Raw genomic sequence first — 26,972 nt, forward strand, 5'->3', positions numbered from 1 at the left:
TGAGTTCCTGCTAGGCGTGGACAACTTGGAAGCCAGCCGGAACTCCGTTCCGGTGCGTTCCTGCCCAAAAATAGCCCTGACTGAACCTAACTTTGGGGTTTCTTGTACTGAGTGAAACAAATTTGAAAGAGTAAAAAAAAAAAGAGTGTTTGGACATTAAAAGCGGGGAGGGACACCTTCTATATATAACCGAATACCCAGCAGTTTTCCCTGGTATTCCTTAAAGGCAATACATTCCCAATAATGTTTGTAATGCACTTTAATGGAATTTTAAAAAGAAAGAACTAATATCCTAATTGTAGTCCTACTCCTCCAAGAATGTCCCTTGATGTTAACCATCAGTACTAAAAATACTGCAGAAAATGGTAAGCTATAACCTTGTTACATTGTGTTTTTGCAGACGGTATTTTGGTGAGAAGATTGGCTTGTACTTTGCCTGGTTAGGCTGGTACACAGGAATGCTCTTTCCAGCTGCTTTCATTGGACTGTTTGTCTTTTTATATGGAGTCGCCACACTGAAGCACTGCCAAGTCAGGTAAAGTACAAACAATGCTGTAGAAAAGAGCAAGATTCCAGTAGCACCTTAAAGACTAACAAAATATGTGGCAGGGTATGAGCTTTTGTGAGTCCCTGCTACCTTCTACACACAGTGACTCATGAAATCTCAGATGTTGCCACATATTTTGTTAGTCTTTAAGGTGCTACTGGAATCTTGCTCTTTTCTACTGCTACAGACAGACTGATATGGCTACCCATTTTGATCTAGAAACATTGCTATTAGTTAATAATTTCTCTCATTAATTTCCAAGACTGCTGCATGTATTTTGGTGCCTGTTTGGTGTAGTGGTTAAGAGCAGCAGACTCTAACCTGGAGAACCGGGTTTGATTCCCCACTCCTCCACATGCAGCCAGCTGGGTGATCTGGGGTCAGTCACAGTTCTCTCAGAGCTCTCTCAGGGTGTTTGTTGTGGGGGAGAGGAAGGGAACGAGATTGTAAGCCGCTCTGAGACTGAATGAAGGGCGGGGTATAAATCCAACTCTTCTTCTTCTGCTGTTGTGAAAGCTAGTTGCAGATTCTTCTTTTGAGTACACTTCCATTTCTCTCTCTTAATTACTGTCACAAACAGAACCAGATTATGTCCAGCTGTTCTTTATAAACACCCAAGACAATGGGCGATTCTGCATCTGGCATTCGCTCCACGTTTTCTCAACACTGAGGGAAAGGTGTAGCTCAAAACCACATTCAAATACCTCGGGGCAATGCTGTACTGACTGCAAAGTCATCCCTGAATGGCCATACATCTATGCCAGAAGGTACCATAAAACCCGATGATCAAAGAAAGTGAAAGTGGCATGCAGTGTAGAAGGTAACATAAATTCCAATGATCAAAGAAAGTGAAAGCAGCATGCAATGCAGAAGGGAATTTCTGTTCCAACGTGGGTTTTGTAAAACAACAGAGGGAAAAGCCAATGCAGAATTGCCCAATATGTATTATGAGCTATTGAGAACAGGAAGAGCTTTGTTAAAAAGCTGTACTACTCTGACACCTGTCACATCTTCCATCCTTTCCCAGTAGGGTTGCCAGGTTCCCCTTGGCCACCAGTGGGAGATGGGGGGGGGGGGGGGGGGCCGAAGGCAGTCAGGAAACTCCTGGAGATATGGGAATGGAGGCTGGGGAGGGCAGGGACCTCAGTGGGGTACAACAAAACAGAGTTCACTCTCCAAAGCATCCACTTTCTCCAGGGGAACAGATCTCTGTAGTCTGGAGATAAACCGTAATTCTGAGGGATCCCCAAGTGCCACCTGGAGGCTGCCATCCCTGTTTTCCAGTTACTTTCTCTACTTGGTTCCATGTTATGTCCTTGCATAATTCGTTTTCCCCTTCTCCTGTCGTGCCCCAGCAATATAATGCGGGCAGCCAGTATGATTCTTGTACCTACCAGAAAAAGAAATCTGTCAAAGAGTTCCAGCACATTAACTTCAAGGCTAAGCATCTTGTGACTGGCTCTCATGTTCAGATTTATCTCCTTACTAATCAAGTGGTGACTTGAACATTGTAAATGATTCAACCCAGATCAAACCCTTCATATGTTATTAAATACAATACTTTATAGTGATGTGTTTGTTCACATAGTTGCAAGTCATTAAATGATGAATAATCAAGTGACAAACACATATACAGGAAAAAAATTTACATGCCTGAGGTAAACATGTCACGTTCCAGGATTTTACTGTTTACTGGAAGACAGGCAAGACTTTCTGCTCCAGCCACTTTATATTATGAAAGTAATTTATTAATTTTTATCTCTTATCTTTTCCAGTAAAGAAGTCTGCCAAGCTACAGACATTATCATGTGTCCTATATGTGATAAATACTGCCCCTTCATGAAGTTGTCAGATAGCTGTGTTTATGCCAAGGTAAAAATTCAAAATGTCTTTTGAACAGTCATTTGTGTTTTCGTGTATCATGAGAAAATATTGTTTGCTTTTTCAAGACTTCCAGGGGCATTAAATGTAATTCAGGTGCAAATGACATTGTCTAAGGACTTGCAAGTGCTGCAGGAGTATTAAGAATATAGCACCAAGCACACTAATGTAGTAAAAATGTTTGTTTGGTAGGTGTGTTTATAATTAGAAGTTAAGTTCAGAGGGTAAATGCTACAGTGGAATAGACTCCCAGAGATAGGATGTGATGGTATTTTTTTGAAATTTTGAAATTTCAAAGAGTTCATATCTCACAATTCCCCATAAAAACATCAACACCATTAAATCTTACCACCTCCCTGTGTCAGTCATCCATGCCATATCTGTTTTCTTGGTCACATCCTCCTTTCATCTCTCTTTTAAAAGGACAATGGCCCTTTAAAACTAGTAGAATGTTGCTTTTTCTGCAGTTAGGAAGGGTCAGGATGATCTGGGGTGTCTTGTTCACTTTAAAAAATCAAGCTAAGCGGGTGGCAGCAAGAGAGTGGGCAGTATCTGGCACCTACAGTTGCATGGCCCTAGGGAAACAAAATCCTCCGTATAAATGGGATCGCTTCCACAGTCTTTCTGGGTATTTTTCTTCAGTTACATAATGTGAAAATGCCCCCTTACTTGCTTCAGCACACCACATTTTTCTTTTTAATAAACTACAAAATAGCCCCTGGGCTATCAGTAAAAATGTGGCAGAGAACTTGCTTGCTTACTGATGGGACAACTATCAGTATGGTGAAAACTTTCCGTCAGAAGTGCTGACATTCCTACATGTTAAACACGTCTTGCAAGTTAAGCAGATTTCCGGAGCAGAATATACACCTCACTTTTTTTCAAAAAGCTTTACAATTTAAAACAAATGGTTACGCTGGTTTTCTTTCTACAGGTAACAAATCTTTTTGACAATGGAGCTACAGTCTTTTTTGCTGTTTTCATGGCAGTGTGGGGTAAGTCCTGATCTGAGGTTAGAACATGTTGACACTTTTTCAAATTCCAGATTTTTCTCCCAACCTAGGGGTTTTTTTTGTTTCTGTGCCATTTTGTTTTTTTTCTTCATTTTGCCTTGGTGCGGACCCCCTTTCTGAACAACACACTGTATTTAATGACTGTTTTGCACATTTGCAGAGGCAAGCCAAAATTTGTCATCAAGCTTCCACATTATAGTTGCCAATTGCAGGTTGGGAAATTCCTGGAAATCTGGGGATGGAACCTAGTGAGGCAGGGGTTGGTAAGGGGCCTCAATGGGGTATAATGCTATAGAGTTAACCCTCCAAAACAGTCATTTTCTCCAGGGGAACTCGTGTTTGGAGTCTGGAGATCAGTTGTAATTCCCCCTAGAGGCTGGCAACACTAAGCCTCCTCTCCTGTCTCACCCTGTTCCTCCTCCTCCCACCTGGCCTCATAACTCATCTGCAAGAGAATGATAATCTGATTTTTTAACCCAGTCCACAGTTTGAGAACCATTGTGCTAAACTACAGAAGGAGACAGGATCAGGGAGTTTTTTCTTTCAACTCTAAATCTGCTTCATAGTTGTTAGGATAGACTTTTGAGGTGGCATAAAAACTTCCTAAATAAGTAAACCTTTTTCACATTTGTAGGTCACAATTCCTAATAACAGTTATTTTAAAAAGTTCCCAATGTGTTCATGCAATTGATAGCCCAAATCTATTCATTTAATGAATAAATATATGCAAGTTAACTACAGATTTCTAATGTACTTGTGCTCAGTCAATCTGTGCTCGCTCAATTATGCTCAGCCAATACAGTCCATAATCATTTTAATAAATTAGAGCTGCATCCTGAAAATGTAGTGAAATCACATTTTCTGATAATGAAGCTATGACTCGTTCTTTAAAAATACATCCTGCTGAGATGAAATGTTCTGCGGAGTTTGTACAAACCTGCCCGTAGGGATGAACACAGTCAAATCCTTTCTTGAGCAATTTACAGACTCTGTGTTTAGTTCAGGAATAATCTTAGATCTGTAAAAGTTAGTCATTGCACATTTCCTTTGTGTATTTATAATTCCCTAAAGGGGGGAAAATGCTATTGCAAAGAAGCCAAGACAGCATTCCTCCTTCCACCTACGTCTATGAATTTAGAATTCCACTTTAGATAAATACATTTGGTTAGAAATCTTTTAATGTGGTGTTACTGAGTGTGGTCAGAAGACATATCTCCCCTAGATATATGTCTGCATGAATATGGCCCACTTCCCCATATAAGCCCAGATTCACTTTGAAATATCTTGATCATAAAGAAACTACTCCTCTTCTGCTGCCTCTCGGTCCAAGCCTAAGGAGCTCTTGGCTTAAGTTCTAGAAAGTTACCAACCCAACAGTAATAAGGAATGGCTACTAGCCATGGTGACTGAGGGGAACCTTTACAGAGGCACTAAACCTCTGAATCCCAGAGCCAGGAGGCAACATCAGGGGAAAGCCTTGACCTCTGTGCCCTGTCGTTGGACCTCCAGAGGAACTGGGTGGCTACTATGTGAGACAGGATGCTGGACTAGATGGACAATTGGTCTGATCCAGCAGGGCTCTTCTTATGTTCTTAATGGATTATGTCTACAGCTTGAGGCCTGGCTACAAGGTTGGAAAGAACACTGAGATCTGGATAGAATGAAAACTGGAAATACAGCTTAGGAAGGAGAATAATAACAAAGATCTAGGCTGGAGAATTAGAACTCTGAAACAGTCAAAGCAATACTGAACAACATCAATACCAAATTCTAGAAGCTCACTAAAAGAGCCAGTCATTCCACACCTGCAGATTTTATGCATTACTCAAGAGGGAAAGCAAGAGGACAAAGAGATAGAGCAAGAAAGGCGGCAGGAAGACTATAGCTACCAATCCTTTGAAGGCCTAAGCTCCAGTGCAGCGATCCAAGCATCTAGGCAGCAAATAAGCTAAAAGATGAAGACAAGCAAGGACATGTGTTGTGTGTCAGTAGGCATCCATGGGGAAAGGATTCTGTCCCCAGCTAGTGTCACATCACAAACACAAAATATTATTTTTTTTGCTTGGGAAAGGGGCAGAGGTGGGGTCTCATTTATGTAGTGTGGCTAGGCAAGGGGAAAAAGAGGGTCATGCAGAGTCCTGGGAATAATTCCAAATAAAGTAGGAGAATGAGGAAAGATGAAGAATGGATGTGTATTTGGGAGGCAGTCTTGTTCTAAGCCTTGTCAGAATTGGAGTTTTAGGACAACTTCTCCAAAACAGGAAACTTAATAGAGGCTTATCCATCTATACTGTGTCTAGTTATGGTGACAGGGACTGATACTGGCTAATTAATCAATGGGTTAATGGTGTGAATGCCGGCTACTAAGTGAGATGAAGGTTCTTGTGGTGACCCACTGGTGTGATAGAATTAGGTGCTGTCCTGATTTCTCCCCTGGCTCTCTGCCTTTTGTTCCGATAATCACTGGAGATCTGTCTGATATAAAACATGAAGATATACTGGTTACAACACCAAGATGGGTGTGACAGTGGATAAATAAGAACAAAATGGAGGTGTGTTATAATTAGTGGTATCCTTGCTAATCTTCAAGAACAATGTGCATACTTCTGGACTGGAAAGAGGGAGTGAATACCCATCAAAGGATTTCTTTTGTTTAAAAATTAACGTTTTACATAGGGCAATAAATTCACTCTCTTAAGCTTCATTCATATTTGAGAAGTGGTTTTCTGAAAGGCCTTATCAATATAGTTTGATCATCAGAAGAAAACGATATAGTATTTGGTAGTATTGTGATAATAAGTAGCACATTTTCTTTCCACAGTGTAATGTTACATTTATTCTTCTTTCCGTTTCTTTGCTGTAGCAACTGTTTTCCTTGAATTTTGGAAGAGAAGACGAGCAGTAATTGGCTATGACTGGGATTTGATAGACTGGGAAGAGGAGGAGGTATGTGTGGATATGTAGCAGGTTTTTTCTGCTATACCAGGAAGAAGTTGTAGTGAGGGTACCTGCAAAACAGCCCTTCAGTCTTCAGGGCAGGGGGAGAATTTCTCAGCAAGTAATCCCTGACCCTTTCTGTTTACTGACCTCCTGACACAGTAAGTGAACACAGATCCTAACAATAAAGTAATTGGCAGCTATGCTACACATTACAGAGTAACATAGGTTCAGTCTGGGGTTGTGACACTGTCCTGTGAAAACAGCTAGACCGAGGGCTGAAAGTAAGCCTCTGTATAACCACAGGGAATGGAAGAATCCTTTCAGCCATTTTCTGTCAAAAAGACTCCAAGTCAAGAGAAAGTGGGGATGCTTTTAAAATATTTGTATTTGGTCAGATTGTGCCCCATATGTCTGAAAAAGCCTCAACATTAGCAGTTCAATAAAACAAAGGTGCTGGAATAGATATATTTGGAGTGTGCGCTCCAGTGTTTGATACACATTTTGCACATCTGGGTAGCAAATATACATTGCCCCTGTTAAATATGTACAATTGGTAAGTGGCTGGAAGGTAGATCCTTTGGTGTAGTCGTTCAGAGCGGTGGAGTCTAATCTGGAGAACTGGGTTTGATTCCCCACTCCTCCACAAGCAGCTGCTGGGTGACCTTGGCTCAGTCACAAGTTCTCTCAGAGCTGTTCTCTCTGAGCTCTCTCAGCCCCACCTATCTCACAGGGTGTCTGTTGTGGGGAGAGAAAGGGGAGGAGATTGTAAGCTGCTCTGAGACTCCAAGTGATGGGCGAGGTATAAATCCAACTCCTCTTCTGCTCCTAAATCCCACTGATTTCACTGGCCAAATAAAGCACGTGCTTATCTCTCTGGCTGAAATCAATGAGGGTAGCTGGATTTGCACTATAATATTTTGGAACTAGTTATGTGTGGCACAAAAGACCTGGTGCAAATACACTGTTACAATTGGATGGGTTTGTCCCCATAGGGCATACCAGTTGCAGACTATTGCTATAGCATAATGATAGTGCAATTCCCAGCAACATATAGATGCAGAAACTGCAACATATTGATGCAGATACTGTGCTCAGAGCCCTGCAGTGCTGACAAGCAGGTTTCTCATCTAATTTTAACAAGTGTGCCCTATATTCAGCTGTTGAGGCTATGAAAGGGTGGCCTACGAGAGAGTTTGTGCAGAGGTTGCAAGACTGTCACTTGGTTCAGTTACAAAACAACACAGCATCAAGTAGCTATGGAGGTTTCCCTTCTGGGTCAGGAATACCTTCCTCGGTCAATAAGGGCTCTCTTGGTAGAAGTAGAACAGGAAACAAATCTCTACCAAGCAATCTCTTTTTCATCAGACCTAGATAAAGAGATTATGCATGTTTATTCAACTTCTATTAACTACTACCATCTGCTGTCAGCCCTGGAGCCTAACCAGACTTAGCATATTGAAGAATTTGTTGCTGCCATTTTCTGAATTGTCCTGTTTGCACACATCTTTAAATACCCTTCTGCATGAAAAGCAAATAAGGCAAGAGCTGATTTACCTCAGAGTGTAATGCCATGACTGCAAATACTGCTTTGTGCAACAGATAACGTCTCCAGGATCACCACCAAAGCTACTCTGTCCTATGCCCAGTGCAGGGAGGCAGTGACAGCTGGGATCCTTTGTCTTTTAGAAGGGTTTCTGCTACTGCCAGAAGCAGAAGAATTTCTAGAGCTCTAAATTCCCTTCCTAAGGAGCATACCGTTCCCCCCACCCCAAGGTTGAGAACCGATTGCTGTAGGAATTCCTTTCACAGAGTTTCTGCTAGTTATCCTGCAGATATTTTGACATACTACTAACTGCTTTCCTGGTTTAACTTAAATTGCATACTACTAAAGATTAATTGGCAAAAATGATGAAAAGTTGATGTTTGTCTAATTCTACTTTGAAACTGTCTGTTTATTCTTTAGGAAGAAATACGCCCCCAGTTTGAAGCCAAATACTCCAAGAAAGAGCGAATGAATCCCATATCTGGAAAACCAGAGCCTTATCAAGCATTTGCAGATAAATGCAGCAGGATTATTGTTTCTGCATCTGGAATATTTTTTATGGTTTGAATTTTTTTTATTCCTTTCAAGATGTTTTAAAATTAGACTGGATTAGTTGGAAAAAATGTGGAGTTTGTATCTTAATTTTGTAGTAGTGTTAAATTGTTCCTTCTTTTTAAGATGGTTTATGTCACAATATTATAAGTGCCCACTCACTCTACTACACACTTCCTGAATCACATTTGCTTGATAGTAAGTTCCACTGATCTGAACAAGACTAACCTACATGCTTGGAGGAAAGCAAATGGTACAATCCTCCGGGGACTGTACCACTTCAGAATACAGGTACAGGATTCCACAGTTGAATGATCAGCGGTGTCAAAAGTCTCTTGCCCACAGAAAGCTATGAGAGTTCTTCAGAATGTTTCTTGCCTAGCCTTAGTGCAGATTGATAGTATAATTAATCCACGTCACAGTGGGGCAATAGACATGGTAGGAACAGGGGTATAGTGCCCCACTTAGAGCACTACGTATTTTATTTAGGACATCAGCTTACATTTGAAGGATGGAAGTTTGTTTCCATTGACATTTCTGGATGAAAACACAGCCACTGTGATTGTGATCATGGCAAAGTATTGGAAAAAGGTATTAGAGGTAACTTGAAGCAGGAAGGCCAGCTGTTTGGAGGCTGGACTCCTCCAGCTCTGATGTCACTGCTGCCACCTTCAAAGTGGCTGAGGACCGTCTGGCCCTCCTTGGAACTCTTGCCATTCCATAAAGTGAGAAAGGCTCTGGCTACAGCCCTATGTAAGCGCATACTGGAGTCCTCCAGGCATGCCTTGTGAAGCCAAATGGCCCTTCTGAGCCGGTTCAGAAATAGATTGACTTGGAGCAATCCTGATGCAAAATCTGGGTCCGCTGAAACTTTTACAGAGCAGACGCAAGTAGATTCACTTGTCTGTACTTGCAGCTGGGAAATGTTCCTAGGAATCTAAACATCTACAGAAGCAATTCTTCCAGATAAATAGGTTTCCCTGCTTTTGAATATACGAATGTGTAGAAAATCATACTGTCTGAAATGCCCTAGATGCCAAACAAACAAACTTAAGGATTTGTGTGTAAACTGTGTACATGAGTTTAAATAATATGTAATCTTCCTCAGGACAGGCAATAAACTGAATTTAAATTAAAGACAGTTTGCCTGATGTTGGTAGAGAATATATTTCATAATTGTTTAAATTTGAAAAGCTAGGCCAACATTTTCTGAAATATTAATAGTTACCATGTCCAGGGGCAGGGGAATTCCAGGGTTGAGCATCCACTGCAGAGCTGCTGTCCTTCAAAGAAGCACTGCTTCCTCAGCATCTGATTGGTTTCATCCTAGGACAACTCAGAGGGAGGTGGGGGTGGGATTTTACTGCAGAAATGACAGTTTCTGCTTTCTAGTGAGAGCGGAGCAGCCAAGGGGCATGCATGGCCAGAAAGCAAGCCAAGGAGATGGTATCTGGCTTCCCTCCACTGGCAGCACTGGGAAGAGGAGGAGAAAACAATACCTGAGAACACCCCTCCCCTCTGCATTCTGACACCTTGCGTCAACAGAGATTAGACCGGTAGAGGGGCAAGCTAACAACACACTTCAAGCCCTATATATCAATAAGAATTACTGTTAAATAGTTGAAATTCACGCCCCCTCCATTTGGTAAATAGTCTTCAGTCTTAAAAGTCTTAAAGCAGAACATTTCCTTTTAAGGGAAGAGAATGAACTTTTCAAATTACTGTGTAATAGCAGTCATAACAATAATTATTAACCAGTTTTCTGCAGTTTATATGGTGAAAGCAACTTATTAGTGCCACTCAAAAGAATAGAGGCCAGAGGGCTTTCTTGCTTGCTTTGTCTGTTTCTGTCTTGTTCTTCTGTGGAATGAAACTTGGCAAACCATACTTGGCTTTCATTGCTTTGTCTCACATATTGACAGTGATAACACTTTCCATTTAAGGTCCCTAACCACTTTGCAAACATCATACCCTTCAGTCTACAGGGACTGTTTTTATGATGGTGACTGTGGCTTAGATCTCTTTAGACCCCATTTGAGATTTGAGTTCTTCTTGTGTCATCATACATCAGTGTTAATTGACTTCTTTGAGAAGGACGGATCATTGTGGCATCTTTTCAAGAGATTTGATGTACTCAGCATAAAGCCTCGTTTCATCAGAAAAGCATATGCTTTTCTGTAAGCCCATCCTTAATCAGAAAAGCAATTAAGCAACTCTTGGCTTAATTGCTTTGCTGAAACAGAGCCTGGTTGAACCTTTCAGAGAAACAGTATGGAGAAAGTCTACAAGGCTATAAGCTTTGTTGGGGGCAGAACGAGAAATCTGCAGGGGCTTTTTCAGTGTTGACAAACCATCTCAGCTACTTCAGAAGATAAATTCTGAAACTTCCCTGATTGACTTTTTAATTACATATGTATCCCCTTCTTGCATGAGGGTTTCCTACTACTTATTATAAAAGCTACACCATTAAGCAGAGTTATCTAATTATGCTAGATAGCCTTGTGGATCCCAATATCAGTTTTTTCCACATCCATTTGAATAGATTCCTAGGCAGAATAAATCTGAGTAGAAAAACATGAAATCTAGTAATAAAGATGATTATGGTAGATTTTGCAAATATGATTATGAAGAAGAAGAAGAGATTGGATTTATACCCCGCCCTTCACTACCCAAAGGTGTCTCAGGGCAGCTTACAAACTCCTTTCCCTTCCCCTCCCCACACCAGACACCCTGTGAGGTAGGTGGGGCTGAGAGCGCTCTGACAGAAACTGCTCTTTTTCAAGAACGGCTCTTATCAGAACTACGGCTTGCCCAAGGTCATGCAGCCAGGTGCAAGTGGAGGAGTGAGGAATCAAACCCGTTTCTCCCAGATTAGAGTCCGCGCACTTAACCACTACACCAAACTGGCTCTCATTATGGTAGATTTTGCATTAATCATTGCTCCTCCCTGGACATTGCCTTGATAGCTTGTTGAGTAGACATGAAATTGTCTGGGTTCATTTAACTGGATTTTTGTACCCCTGATCTGGACAAGATGAAAAAAATCCACATAGAGGATACTGACAGAAGCAGAAAGGCTCACTTTCAGTGATTATATTACTTACCTGTCTATGTAGCTACAACACAACAGGTAGGGAAGGGAACAAAGGGAACCAAGCAGTCAAAGAGAAAGTGCAGACCAAACCAGAGGGAAATCTCCCAGATTCAGTTTATGGGACTACACATGCTGCAAGCAGAGTGTATATAGTGCTATTTATTTATGTTAGAGAATTTTTATACCACCTCTCTGGGGAACCTACTCAAGGTGGCTTAGTACTATCAGTATGTATGCCCTTTAAAGAAGGGAGACCTACAAAATGGCTCACCAATACCATGCTGTCAGTCAGCACAGAGATCAAATTGAGAAGCGTGGAAGCCAGACACCAGTTGTCTACACACTGAACACACTTCCAGGACAGCAATGTCCTCAGTGTATCTCTGTCCTTCAGGTTGTCCCTTGTTTTTAAGAAGTTAGTTATGTCACCATATATTTAAGTTCTTGTGGGTTTGCCTTTCTGTCAGTTTGAGGTGTATGTGCTTCATTAGCACATTCAGAACTGGTTCTCATGGTTATCTAGCAAGTAAGTTCTCTCCATATCAGTTTTGTTACCATCAGGCTGGCTGTGCCCCACTTCACCTGCCTTCTGGTTTAGCCTGGAGAATTTTTGGGGTTCATGCATGTATAACCCGCCCCTTTTCAGTTTGCATCTTTTTTCGTTGCTGATTATTTATATGAATGGCTTGGTTCAAATAGTATATAAACAGGAATGTTGATGTGATTATACAATAAAATGTTATTTAGTCAATGCATACAGAGAGAGAGAGAGGGTAAGGAAGGCGGGAGGGGATGCAGACTACAGACTGAGGCAAACTCTGCATGGACAGCAATCTGAACAAAATCCAAATATAAAATGGGGTAATGACAAATTGCTAATGCTAGCTTTGGTGCTTCTCTGAAAAGAGGAGGTAATTCAGGAAACCAACTGCATGGGAAAATGTGACTGGGAGAATTATGTGAGCGTCTCTATAATTCTAGAACTTCCCATGGCATGGCGGCCACTACTCACAACAAATTGTAGTTGCAGATCACTTGCAAATTGACTTCTTCCACTGATTCCAAAAGGGTGCAAAAAGCCCCTCTTGGGCTGCGATCACACGCACCTTTAGATCCGACATAGGTGCAAATGCCTGATGGATCTAAAGGGAGCTATCAGACAGCAACATCTGGGAAGCGTCCTGCAGTTGTTGGCAACCTGTGCTGCTCCGCCACAGAAGCGGAGTTAAAAGACACCGGGGAAAGTCTGGCTGTAACGGGTTCCAATGGGACATGGATGGACTTTGCCCTGACGCGAGCATACTCTCATGCTGTTGGAATGGTCTGATCATGCCATCCCAGCTTGGTGCTGTTTCCCCCCCACACACACAGTATGTGCATCATTGCATACTCCATAGGGGGCCCTCAGTGCAGAGGTACAATTCCTTATTTATGTGCATGGGAAACAAACAGCCAGCCCGCCCCCCTCGACTCAGCCACAGTTGCATCTGATCACAATGATGGGTTGTGCCCGCAGCTACAAAGGGAGGTGTGATCTCGCAACTGCATGTTAAATTCCTCTGTAGGAAATAGCCTCGCTTCCCCTCCACTCCAACTGGCGCGTGTGACCGCAGCCTTGGAGTTTCGTGTAAAAAGTTTTACATTTGCTGTTAGATATGCAGCCCAAGAGATTAGAAGATGATGCAAGTAGTGGCTGCTATGCAGGATGCAGTCATAAGATCTGGCTCTCAGTCCCCACAAGGCAGGCCAATGTTTAAGCCATTGCAAGACAATCAGAACAACATAGGCTTATAGCCTTTCACGTGAATGTTTGGGTGGCTAGATTGAATTCTTGAGAACTGTGGAGGAATTTATCACTACTGGATAACTTTTGTGTTACTTCCCTATTCTTTCCCTGTAGATCTGTGTGGTGATTGCTGCTGTTTTTGGCATTGTTATTTACCGGGTCGTGACAGTCAGCACTTTTGCTGCCTTTAAGTGGGCTTTAATCAGGAATAACTCTCAGGTTGCAACGACGGGGACTGCAGTCTGCATCAACTTTTGCATCATCATGCTATTGAATGTCGTAAGTGAAGATAACTGCCTTTACACATTTCAGTCAGTTATGATGTGATTGTGACTCATTGGTTTTCTCCAATAGGAAACAGAAGTCCCCTTTAGAATTAGAATAATATTTTTAAACAAAAAAAAATAATATTAAAAAAAAGAATTATTTAGAACTCCCAGATTTTATCAGACCAAATTCTAATGGTGGCAGGATTATCCAGTTGCAGTCATTAAAATTAAAGACAAAATGAGTTTTTAGAAAGATTGATTATTTAGAGCTGGAGATTGTAAAACCTAATTATTTGTTTGGTTCTGTAGTCTACAAGATTGTAAAGAAGAGGAAAGAGGAATAATTTTTATTAAAAAAAGAAAATAACATATTTTAGTGTCAAACAATAGCTTTTTTAAAAAATGTATTTTTTAAAAAAATTATTACTAACTATAAAGTGTTCCTGTCTACAGATGCTAAACAGGAAGGTTTTAGGGGTGCTTCATGCATTATATTTTGAAATGGTATTAATAGAATGTTTTGTGTGAATATCTAGAAACATAATGGATGAATAGTGAGATAGATGCCGTAGGAAACTAGATCTGAAAAACAGCCTTGTGCCTTTGCAAAAATATGTGGCATCAGCTTCTGGCATCACCTTCATTTTCAGAATATGTTTGAGCTTGAACCTCAATAAAAAATTTCAATGACTACTAGCAACACTGAGAGGCAGTAAACCTCTGAATGCCAGTGCTAGCAGACAACATCCAGGGAAGGCCTTGGCCTCTGCGCCCTGTGTGTTTCCCCTCCAATGTAACTGGTTGGCCACCATATGAAACAGCATGCTGGACAAGACTGACCACTGGTTTGATCCAGCAGGGCTCTTTTTATATCCTTATGTTAAGAGTGCCAGATTTGAAGGGAAATTCCTTAGAGTGCCTTTTTGTATGTGCTTTGCATGTGGATGGTGTAGCGTAGATTGCACTCAACAGATACGATAGTATCTACACCAATCTTGATCCAGTTTTAGATGAACCAGCAAACATATCTTTGCAGCAGCCAGTTTAGAATTTGTGTGGCAGCAGCAAGTTCAGCAGTAAACTTCAGAGGACAGCGGAAAACAGGAGGGTCTGGCGAGATTTTGTCCATGGGGTCGCGAAGAGTCGGACTCGACTGTGTGACTGAACAACAACAAGCAAGTTGTCAAGTTCAAGTTTATTTTCATCAGCCATTGGCCATAAGAGTAGAAAAGATGAACAGGAATTACATAAAAGAGAGAAAATTTTCAACCCAGCAATCCACAACAGCATGGGATTTTGACAAGAAGGCATAGTGTGCTGACCAGTGTTCCCTCTAAGCTGCATTAGTGTGAGCTAGCTCACAGTTTTTTAGCCTCCGGCTCACACATTTTTGTCTTAGCTCAGGAAGGATGGCTCCAGAGCAAACTAATGTATGCAGTGGCCAAATCGCTCACTCTCAACTTCAATACCAGTAGCTCACAAAGTAGAATTTTTGCTCACAAGACTCCACAGCTTAGAGGGAACATTGGTGCTGACTGAGCTGTTACTTCCTGTCAAGTTTTGAAGGTCAGATAAACTTTCTTTGCCTATTAACATCTGAAGAAAAAATTATTTCCAAATTATTTATGAATAGGATATTTGAATAAATAGTGAACGAGATCCTCAGCTTCTCTGCCATATAAGGTAAGGCAAGTGTAAGCAAATCAGACTTTCTGCTTCCCAGAGTAGCAAAATCTGTTCGGAAGATTTTTTTCTTTCAAGCTAAGAGGGGGGAAAATCTCCATTTTGGGCCATCTGGATTGGACCCTGTTAACAGGATCCTGTTTGGGAGCAGGGCCGGATTAAGGCCAACTGATGTCCTAAGCACAGCCCAACAGTGGTGCCCCCCAGCCCTTCCATTGATTCACTGACAAGACATTAAGACTCAATAAGTGCTCACCATGCCAAAGAAAACTTTTTTAACAATGCAGACTAAAGTTGAACATGGCAGATAAGGACAATTACAAAAAAAATGACTGAATTTGAGTGTGGCAGTGAAAAAGTTAAGGCCATGATAACTAGGAGAAAAACCTCTGTGGTGCCTCCCTTCCCTGAATGCCCTAAGCACGTGTTTATTTTGCTTAACAGTTAATCCAGGACTGCTTGGGACTGAAGATTTGAGAATAATTGTCCACTAAATAAATGGTTATAAGCACTTGAAATAAGTCCACTATACTGAAACAGATTGATGTGCATCAATGGTAACCTGATAGTTGCACTATCCATTTTTCCTTTGCAGTTTCTGAAGATTTCCACCCATTTAAGACAGAACACTTCAGTGTCATATGATTACATCTGAGACATTATTTAATACTCAAATTCATTTTTATCTGTACAAAAATGCTTTTATTTCAATGTTATATTAATAAAATTGCAACTGTGGAGTTAAGGAGCACTGTCTGTTGCGGGGAGGGGAAGGGAAAGGAGTTTGTAAGCCGCTCTGAGACGCCTTTGGGTAGTGAAGGGCGGGGTATAACTCCTATCTCTTCTAATGAGCATGAGGGCACACTTGGCAGTCATTCATTCTCCCATGCATTTATCTTGATAGGATTAGATGACATGATTAGCTAACATTCCAGCAAACATCTCCAAGACAACCACACAGCCATTAGCTGAAATTATCTCTGACTTTATCTTGGAACGCAAAAGCTTGTTACGATCAGTATTGCTTCCCATCAAAAAATAAACAAGTGGGATCCTCGGTGAAGCTTTCAAAATGACAAAAATTTGCAGATAAACAGGTTGCTTACCTGTAACTGATGATCTTCAAGTGGTCATCTGTGCATTCACACCTCTGGGGATATACTGCGCCTGCGCTGACCCCAATCAGTATAATGGAAAGCAAAACGGATTTTCGCGCCCGCTCCCCGGTCACGTGCCAGGCTCCACTGCACATGACTAGGGGGAGGGCACAAGGATCCCGCAAGTTCCTTCTGACTGCTACCCTCAGTCTCCAAAGAAAGGACAGGACCGAAAGCAGAGGGGAAGGAGGGCAGGTGGTGTGAATGCACAGATGACCACTCGAAGATCATCAGTTACAGGTAAGCAACCTGTTTATCTTCTTCGTGGTCTCTGTGCATCACACCTCTGGGAGACTAGCAAGTAGACAAAAACTGGAAAAAGGGGGGGGGGGAGAAACTCAACCCAAGATAGGACTGCGAACCAAAGGGCTAAGCTAACAAAGTATATTATAAAAATACAAATATTTATTAGGGTGTACACATGTTAAAACATATACTGATAAAAATATCTAAGTATCAGACTTATAAAAACTTCTCAAATACTAATACATGTGATGGGTAAACACTTTCCTACTGACGACCAAATGCGTTTCGGCCCCTAAGGGCCTTCCTCAGTGGTCACAATTATCAATATAGTATAGACACACATTTATAGACCTGTATACAAGATCTTTAGTGCTCATATATTAAAACTTTTCCAGCAAGCCCCAACACAAAGTCCTTTGAGATGTGCACCCCATCCCCAAAGGGACGCGTCTGTGGTTAAAATGAGCATAGACTGGGATGGGTGGAACAGAGCTCCCACTAGGAGATTCACATGATCCATTCACCAGAGTAGGGAGTTCAGGACAGGCTGTGGGATGACTAGACGAAGATTGGGGATGACACTGTAGATGGAACCTCCTGACAAACCACAGCTGCAATGGTTGCATGCGTAGTCTGGCACAGACAATGACATTGGTGGTAGCTGCCATCAAGCCTAGCAGCCGCTGGACTTGCTTTACAGTGGCCATTCCCATATCGCATACACGATTCACTGGATTGACAATGTCTTCCGCTCTCTGAGGAGGGAGGAAGGCTTTGCATACGACAGAGTCCAGAATAGCTCCTATAAACTGCACTCTCGTGGCAGGGAGGAGCATAGACTTTTGTAAGTTCACCTTGATTCCCAAGGATTTTAAGACAGTCAAGGTTAGTTCGACATGGGTGAGCAAGGATGCTTCCGAGTCTGCCACTAGTAGCCAGTAGTCGATGTAGGGAAAAACCTGGATGCCCTTGAGGTGGAGGTGTGCCACTATGACCACCATGATTTTGTGAAGACCCGAGGGGTCGTGGACAGTCCAAACGGGAGGGCTTTGTATTGGAAATGTCTGTTGCCTACTGCAAAACGGAGGAAGATGCGGTGGGTAGGATGAATGGAGATGTGAAAGTAAGCGTCTTTAAGGTCCAAAGTCACCATCCATTTCCTCGGGCTTTCGGAGTGGAAGGATGGTCTGTAGCGTTGTAATCTGAAATTTTTTGTAGAGGACGAGGCAGTTTAGGTTTCTGAGGTCCATGATGGGATGGAGGCCTCCTTCCTTTTTCGGTACCGTGAAGTAACGAGAGTAAAAGCTCGTGTGATGTTGGGCTAATGGCACTGGTTCTATAGCATCATTTTGGAGAAGGGATTGAACCTCCTGTAAGAGGACGACAGAAGGAGGTGTCACAATGATGTGAGCAGTTGTAGGGATGTGGGAAAACTCTATAAGGTATCCCAACTCGATTATGGAAAGGACCCAGCGGTCCGACATGATGAGCCTCCAGGCCGAAAGGTAGAGAGCTAAACGAGTAGGGAACGATGGAATGGAGTTGGAGTCAAAGACTCTGTTTAGGAGTCTTGGGAGCTTTAGATCTAGATTGGGAGGCAGACAAGAACTTAGGCTTTCCCATATAAGGGCGAGATGAACTGCTCAATTATCTTTGCCAGTAAGACTCAGAAGGAGATTTTGACAAGGGTCTACAGGACCACTGTTTGGTCCAAAGTTTGCCTTTGCTATGTTTGGTGGTAGGTGAGACACCCAGACTACAGAATGTCTTGATGCTCTTATCCAGCTCTTGAAGCACAGTGTCTGTGGTAGAGCTGAAGAGGCTGTCACCTTCAAAGGGAAGATCTTCAACAATGGTTTTGGTATCTAGCTGTAAGGCCAAAGAGCATAGCCATGCATGCCAACGTAAAGTGACCGACGACTTGAGGGCCTTAGCTGCGGAGTCCAGCAAGTGTTTGGAGACATTAAGTTGGTGCTTAGCCAGAAGCATACCTTCCTTCTGTATCCGTTTAGCCTGATGACTGCTGTCACACGGGTAAGTAGAGAGAAGTTCTGATATTTGTTCCCATAGGGCAAACTGATAGCACCCCATGCAGGCCGCATAATTAGCAGCCTTAATCCCCATAGCTCCTATAGTGTAAAACTTTCTTCCGAAAGCGTCCAGTTTCCTTCCTTCTTTGTCTGAAGGAGTAGAGTGGCTGCTCTTGCCTTTAGCAGAAGAGGCCACGACTAATGAATTCGGCTTCGGATGGGTGAAGAGGAATTCAGCTCCCAACTCCTGGATCTTGTACATGTGATCCAATCTTTTATTGGAAATCTGGATGGAAGAAGGATAAGACCAGGGATCCTTGGCTGCTTTTAGGAGGACCGAGGTCATGGGGAGGGCGACCGATGCTGAGGTGTCCATCTGGACGATGTCGAAGACAGAGTCTGTGACAATCGGTGGCGGCTGGATGGTGGACAAAGTCAATTTATTACCCATACGTTTGACAAACTCCCTGTAAGATTTGACATCCTCTGATGGGGAAATAGGTAGATCGTCCTCGACCTGTTGCGGTGGGGATGGTTGCAATGGTGGGTGTGGACTCTCCTCGCCCGACTGGGAATCCGAAGGGCTGGAGTTCACCACCCGTCCTTCATGGTGGTGTAGTGGCGGAACGGCAGCGAGTCGAGTGAGCGAGCAGGGCTGGGCTGACGGAGCACGGAGGCGGGGCAACGCAGCAGGCCGGAGCCTATTGGACAGAGGCCCCAGCAGGGGCACGCGCTGACACGCCCTTCGCCCAAGCCCGTGGAATCACAAGCGACTGAAGGAAGATCTATGCCAGAAGACCTGCGCCAGGAAGTCGCCGCCACCAGATTGAAAATACCTCCTGCAGAGTGACTAAGAACAACAATGCCAAAGGGTGCCTGTTAGGTCAGTCTCTCCCCCCTTCATTGTATGTGTAGCCCTTAGGTAGGATGTATTGTATAATGTAATGTAAACCGCTCAGAGCCCTTAGGGGGTGAGTGGTATACAAATGGAATGTAAATAAATGTAAATAAATAAAAATGACATCTGGAGGATCGGCGTCGAAGGCAGTGGCTCTGTTGGTTCCGGGAATTGTTTCAGTGTCGATGACTGGAGGTTGGAACCTTTAGCGATCGGTCTTGATTGCAGTAGTTTAACGAATTCTGATGCTGAGGAAGGGTCTTGGTACCGGGAAATCCGTGAGGATGTGGATTGGCGATCCCACTCAACAGGGGGGCATGGGGGAAGCCATGACATCGATCCCGGGAAGGGATAAGCCCCATACAGATATTGCCATTGGCGTTGATCCCATGATGGGGGCTGGAACGACGTCAGAGATCGATCTCGATCGTTGAGCCCGAAGGATGGTGAGGGGACGACGGGATGGCTCCCTCGTTCCTAATGAAGGCTCTCAATACCGGGAGATCACAGTATCTGAGTCAAATCCAGCTCCGGATCGGAGTCGATGGATTGGTTAGAGCGAAACAAAGGTGACCGAAGTGCACCTTGTGATTGCCCTCGACTCAATGAGGCAAGCGAAGCGGCTCTAGACTGAGAGTCAGTCTCAGTTCAGTGAGGACTTGATGCTTTATTGAGAGAGCCTTTCTTGTGCATCTTATGCTTGCTGAGTCGAATGTCCTTGCCCGTCTTCCGGATCTTGGAAGGGTTATGGGCTTCGGACTGTTGCGCCTGAATCGGACGCTTGGGCACCAATTTTTTGGCGTCGATCAGGGCTGATGTCGAAGACAGAGCGGCCGCCGATTCTGATGCGGGCGTCGACATCAAAGCGTGACCAGGTGTGTCTTGTGATGAAGATGCCACCAGAGACAGCGCTGCTTCCATTAGCGCCACATGGAGTCTCGCTGCCCGATTCTTCCTGGTCTGTTTGGAGAACTTGGAACAGTGGGAGCAAGAGTCAACACAGTGTGATTCCCCGAGGCACAGGAGACAAAGAGAGTGTCCGTCGGAGGGGGCAATTTTTCTGCCACAAGTCCAGCACCGTTTGAAGAAACCCCACCTCGCGGCCATAGGCCGGAGGAAGGAGAAGAGAGTGTCTCCGTGGAGGTGGAGATAGTCCATACTGAAAAACTAAATAAATAAATAAATAAATAACTTTCCTTAACTAACTGAGGTAAGAAGAAAAAGAAGGCCTAAGCCAACCAACTTTACCGACCGAGGCATAGAGGTCCTACCAGCGCAGCAGTCAGAAGAGAACTGGCGGGATCCTCATGCCCTCCCCCTAGTCATGCGCAGTGGAGCCCAGCACATGACCAGGGAGTGGGCTCGAAAATCCCTTTTGCTTTCCATTATACCAATCGGGGTCGGCGCAGGCACACTATCCCCAGAGGTGTGATGCACAGAGACCACGAAGAAGATCAATAGGTACAAAAACTTGAGCTATGCCACAATTTGAAAGATCACAGAGTAATGCTCCCCCAAGAATCTTCACACATACACCCCTGTGCATCTAGCTGTTCTGCATTAAGTTAGGGAATATATGCATCTAGCTGTTCTGCATATGTAAGATAAAGTTTCTGCACATATATTCCCTAACTTAATGAGCAGCAGTACGCACACATGGCTGAAATCCCATGAGTTAGCTATTTGAATGGGGACTGGATTCAGTGCCCTTCCTCCCACTTGTCCACCAAACTACTTGCTTGTAGGATTCCTGTTGTTGTTGTTTTTAAATGGCCATTGTGTGCTCTCACTTGAATCTAAACTGTAAGTTTATATATGCGCACAGCAAAATTTGTGCAGTGTGTTATATGAGGCACTTACAGTAATTCTAGCTAACTCCCAGGGTCATCTTTTTCAAAAGCAAGTCTTTGCCTCTTGAGTGTTAGCTGTCATTCTTGTGGTATAGAAGGAGATTTAAGCAAGTAATTTTAGATTATTTTCAGGAATCCTTTGTATTTTATTAAATGTTAATTTAATCTATCACATCCTGTTTTTTGTTGCAGTTGTATGAAAAGGTTGCTCTTTTTCTTACAAATTTAGGTAAGTGATGACAAAAGTGATGCAGCATCTTTAATAGCATGTTTCACCTTCAGTTAGTAAATATTAACAGTTGTTTTAAAGAAATGCACAGATTGGCAGAGTTTCCTGTATATCTGTCCCTGGAATATTAATGGTGTACTTTTCAGCATCCTGCCCAGTTTGGCCATTCTGAACATGCCATGTTTTTGTTTCTTTCTGCTGATTCCTTGCTAAGGGGTCTATGCAGCATGTTGTGTATTTTATGTTTGTGTCCCAATCAGACCAGTTGTGCACTCAAGGAATAAGAAGCAAAGTCTTCCCCAAAGGGAAGGCAGTTTGGAATTAATCATCCAGTGTCTTGGAGCACATTCTGTCAGCGCAACTATTAAATGCAGTAGATGTGGTTCCATTCTATGAGACCAGAGTACATAAAAATACAAATGCATTCTTTGCTTGCTATCCAATAAAAAGCAAGAAGCATGTTCTCCTGCAAAGTGAAGACCGTTTCTTTCACTTCTTGCAAATTTGCAAAGCCAGTTGTAAAACAGAATAGAATTTAAAGCATTTCTCTAGCTTATTTGCAGTTAAAATTTGCCCAGTCCATTCCTAAAATTAAAGCTTTGATCCTACACTCATTTACTTGAAGTAAATCCCATTGAACCTAATGGGAACTCAGTGGTTTGGTTGAACTTTCAAGTGAACATGTGTGGGATTGGCCTGCAACATCAGCAGTCAAGTCTTTGCCACATGCTTGCTGTTCCCCCTAATCTGAGAGTTAATCAGTGTCTTGAAATCTGTTCTCCTTTCTTTCACAGAGCAGCCTCGTACTGAGTCTGAGTGGGAGAACAGCTTCACATTGAAAATGTTCCTTTTTCAATTTGTCAATCTGAACAGCTCTACCTTTTATATAGCATTCTTCCTTGGAAGGTAAGATTAAAAAATATGTATCCTCCCTGCCTGGAACACCGTAGAAAGTATCCAAAGAAGGAAAATGATATTACTGTTCAATCAAATACCAAGACCTTCAATAATATGTCTATTTTCAACCAAAGACAATTAAGTATGAGTAGCCTATGGCTCTAAAACCAAATGTGATTCAGCAGGGGACCAAATATGGCTCTTTTTAAAAGATGATGAAATCTTTTAAGTTGAGGTATGTTGGAGGTGTAGGTGAGATGCTGCAATAACCAGTATGTGGAAGGAATAGCAGGCAAAGATTTCTGTAATTTCTGCAGAAAGGAAGTTGTGAACAGACATTACAGGCAAACGTACTCAATATGATTACATCCCCATACTGAATATCAATCAACTAGTATAATGTATGTTGGAATACTGATGGATAGATGCAAGTGTGGTTAAAATGGCATATTTTTAGATTGACTACACAAGTGACATCTTCATGAACCTTTTCATTCTTAGTACACTTTTGCCTTAGCTGGGATTATTGTGTCAGAGCTTTCCCTGTTTGTGACCTGCTACAAAAGGGGTGATAATTTATCTTATGTTTGAAGATTTACAGGTCACCCTGGTGCCTACTTGAGGCTAATAAACAGATGGAGACTGGAAGAGGTGAGTGTTTTCTGCTATTAAGGAGGTGGTTCTGTACACTGTTGCAGTGTACCAAAACAAAATGTGAAAGTAACAGAACAGTGAAAACACCCAGTGCCAATGTGGTTTTCCTCAGCTGGACAGGGCTCCCAGCTGCAAACATCCCCCTGACCCATGCCACCAGGGCTTGGTTTTTTAATATATATATATATATTGGCAATATACCTTTGCAACACAAATTGTTGTAATGTTAAATTGTCAAAAAGCCTCCCGATGTCAGGGGAGGAAGTTGCTACTATGGGGACTGGGGCGAGGAAAATGACTGTCATGTGAGCAGAAGCAGGGAAATCCAAGCTTCCCCCCCACACACAGGTTTTTCTGCAATCTTTCCCAAAACTTCTCAGCAAAGCAGGTTTGTGAAAGATAGGGGAAAAGCTGTGGGAACCCCAGGAGGTGTGCAAATGCACCACAGTGTTGTGGGGAAGCAGGAAAACAACCATTTCCTAGGAACATTGAACCCTGGGCAAATAACCAGTCAATATAGCAACTTTTAACCATCTTCCTAGCCTCCAAAGGCAGTTTGTTTTTTTAAGCTTCAACATAGCAACTGAGAGAAGCAGGAATTTAATAATATGAGTGACACTGCTGACAAAGCTTTGCTCCTTGTAGGCATACTAGTTGCCCACTGATAGCGAGCAAACTCCCACCGGCGTTCCTCATCCCGCTGTGCTCATTCAGTGGAACAGCAGGGGATAGTGACATAACCACACTGAGTGACTCTCTAGGAATTCCCTTAAGCTCTGTGGTGCTTACAATAGAGATTGGAGGAATTCCTAAAATGTTGCTTGCTGCAGTGATGTAATTCTGGGTTTTCATTCAGAAGTGATGTCCCTGCATTGTTGTGTGACACTCCTCCTCTGCCTGTCCCTGTGGCAATCATCCTTAAAAGTCCCACCTCTCCTCCAGGGCTCTGAAGCAATCCTTGTGATTTAGGCCTTATGCAAATCCAAGTGATTGTCAGCCAATCAGAGTCCATGGAGTTCCACTGAATAGGAGGGGGTGAGCCAGCCTCAGTTTTAGAAGGATGAAGAAACCTTTTTTTTTTTTTAACTTTTGGATTGGGATTTTGTGGCTCTGGAAAGGAGTGGCAGCTTCGCAAAGTTTTTATTTGGCTTTTTAGTTAGAATATGGGGGTCATCTTACAGGGAAAAACTTATTTTAGTGGTACAAATAAGTACCCTTTTAAGAGCCTATCATTCCTAACTGGTGTGTGTGAGAGAGAAGAGCAGCCTTGGACCTATTGGGGTGCCCTGTCCAGAGAAAGGAGAATCAAATCTCCCTTCAAGGGTTATTTACTTTACTTGAGAGCCAGCTTTACTTTATATGTCTAAGTTATCCACACATCATATTTGCCATAATAAATACTTTATTTTCTCTTAAATAAACCTTTGTTGTTCATATCCGTCTGTGTCTTGTCTGTCAGGTCAAAAATCTAAGAAGCAGTGGTCTCTATTTACCTCACAAATAAGTACAGCCTTGATCTAGCAGATTTGCAAATAAGGGACCTTTAAGGAGCATATAATTTATATGCTACCAATGCTTATTTTAAAGCTTGTGTCCCCCTTTTTATTCAATTGTAGGTAGTTGGGGTATAAAGAATCTATAAGTCCACGGGAGAAGCCAGAGTGGGAGATGGGATACTGTTCAGCCCAGAAGATAGCTGCCTCACAGCTTCCCTACCCCCTCACCCCATAGTAATCACAGCCCCACACCCAAAAGCTCCCACCTATACCAGGTGCAGGCCTGGAACCCTTAATCCTTGCCTTCAATAGCCCAATCAGATAAAGACATAGTTTAGAGCAAGGTCCCCTTTTACTGCATGGGGAGATTTATATGGAAAGTTTTCTACCATGTAACCTCTATTAATTTTAGCAAGGGTTGTACAAAATCTCTACACAATCTCTAAACAAATGAACAGAAGATTTGCAGTACCAGTACTTTAAGGTGTTTGTTTATTTATTTATTAAATGTGTACCCTGCCTTTCTGTCCCATTAGGGTACCAAGATGGCTAACAATTAAAAAAGCATTATAAAAACACATCATAAAAACCATTAAAACTTAAACTAAAATAAATATATAAAAGCACAGGAAAACAGTAAGTAAAACATAGGGCAGGAAGGAGGGATCATTGAGGGAATGCTAGACAAAACAGAAAAGTCTTCATCTACTGGCAGAAGACATTGATAGAAGGGGACAGACTAATATCCCTGAGGAGGGAGTTCCATAATTTTGTTGCCACAACCAAGACCTTCTTTCAGGTTGCCATTTTGTAATCTCAGAAGGTGGGGGCACAAGAAGCAGGGCCTCAAAGTATGACAGTTATAGTCAGGTAGGTTTATATAGAAGTAGTTGTGTTGGTCCCAAGCCAAAGGCTAACACCAGTACATTGAACTGAACCAAGAAACAAACTGGGTGCCAGTGTAAATTGGCCAAGACTTGAATATTTTATGGTTCCTACAACCCATTCCAGTCAACATCCTGGCTGCAGCATTCTGTACCAACATCCCTAAAGATTTTTCAATGGCAGCCCCACATAAAGTGCCTTTCTAATAAATACTTGTATTTTTGTATATTATAAGTTTTAACTAGGTTTTTAATATTGGTCCTTCATTAGACAGATCTTTTCTGCCCAGGAAAGGCCACAGTTTAGCTAACTAGCCAAAAATGGTAAAATACACTCTTGGCCACAGCTGGCACCCTGCTTACCTAGCAGTAGGCTAGTGTCTAGCAGCATCCCCAAGCCATAGATGTGCTCTTTCTAATGGAGTGCAAGCCCACCAGAACAGATGACACCCTAAAACCCAGGTAAGAGTTTCCACTCCTGAATAACACTTTCATCTTTTTGGGATTAAGTTTCAGTTTATTCATCCAGCATCCAAACCTGCCTCCGGGCTGCAGTTCAGGGTTTCTACCCCTCCCTGGAATCTGCTGGAGGTGCAAGATAGTGCAGGTGTCATATTGGTGACAATGGAGCCTAGTTCTTCAGACAACGTCTGTACCTTAGTTTACTGTCCCTTGGCTGAGAGTACAAGAACACCTGAGAGTCTGTCTTTGCTGTTCTATTGTCTGTTTTTTTTTATTCTCTCACCTGATGTTGCAGTTGGGTGGTGGGTCAAACCTGCACAGAATTATGCTGCAGGCCCCATATTGGGAAGATCCTCAAAGCATTTCTGAATTTGGGAACTATATTTATGGAAGAGGACCACTGATTTGCAACACAGTTGTAGTAGAATTATGAGTTTTCATTCAAATACTAATATAAAAATATTAAAACTGTTTTGTTCTTTGAACCATTCTTTGCTTCCTCTCTCCAACAGTGCCACCCTAGTGGATGCCTTATAGATCTCTGTCTGCAGATGGGTATCATAATGGTGCTAAAGCAGACTTGGAACAACTTCATGGAACTGGGCTATCCGTATGTTAATAAGATATTACAAACACTGTTATTACTGTTGCTGTTGTTTGCTTAAAGAATGTATGAGAAAGCCTGCAAATATCTCTGGGCTGACATACCTTGGTTGCTTCCACATGAATTTTTTTCCACCTTTGCTTCCAACTGAAGTACTGTTTTGGAGAGCATCGAGATGACGCCATCCTTGAATTGTCCATTTTCCAGATTTGCCTCAGCATGTTTCCTCAAACCTGGTTTACTGTGATGTTTTATGA

The 26,972-nt window shown here is 42.5% G+C and overlaps 1 protein-coding gene across 1 annotated transcript in view; it reads left to right on the forward strand.

The window, feature by feature from the left end:
- Nucleotides 1-400: 400 nt before the first annotated feature.
- The window catches only part of ANO4 (anoctamin 4), a gene marked incomplete at its 5' end in the record, with an annotated part of 38,721 nt that continues 12,149 nt past the window's right edge, over nucleotides 401-26,972 (forward strand). The window contains 10 exons of the mRNA XM_015421285.1: nucleotides 401-535; nucleotides 2,323-2,419; nucleotides 3,363-3,423; nucleotides 6,305-6,387; nucleotides 8,345-8,485; nucleotides 13,471-13,635; nucleotides 21,682-21,718; nucleotides 22,513-22,624; nucleotides 23,209-23,266; nucleotides 26,624-26,721. Of these exons, the coding sequence (XP_015276771.1) occupies nucleotides 401-535; nucleotides 2,323-2,419; nucleotides 3,363-3,423; nucleotides 6,305-6,387; nucleotides 8,345-8,485; nucleotides 13,471-13,635; nucleotides 21,682-21,718; nucleotides 22,513-22,624; nucleotides 23,209-23,266; nucleotides 26,624-26,721 (987 nt within the window). The remainder of the gene's footprint in view (nucleotides 536-2,322; nucleotides 2,420-3,362; nucleotides 3,424-6,304; nucleotides 6,388-8,344; nucleotides 8,486-13,470; nucleotides 13,636-21,681; nucleotides 21,719-22,512; nucleotides 22,625-23,208; nucleotides 23,267-26,623; nucleotides 26,722-26,972) is intronic.

This window comes from Gekko japonicus, unplaced genomic scaffold (genome assembly GCF_001447785.1).
Source record: "Gekko japonicus isolate JY-2015 unplaced genomic scaffold, Gekko_japonicus_V1.1 scaffold443, whole genome shotgun sequence".
Classification (NCBI taxonomy): Eukaryota; Metazoa; Chordata; class Lepidosauria; order Squamata; family Gekkonidae; genus Gekko; species Gekko japonicus.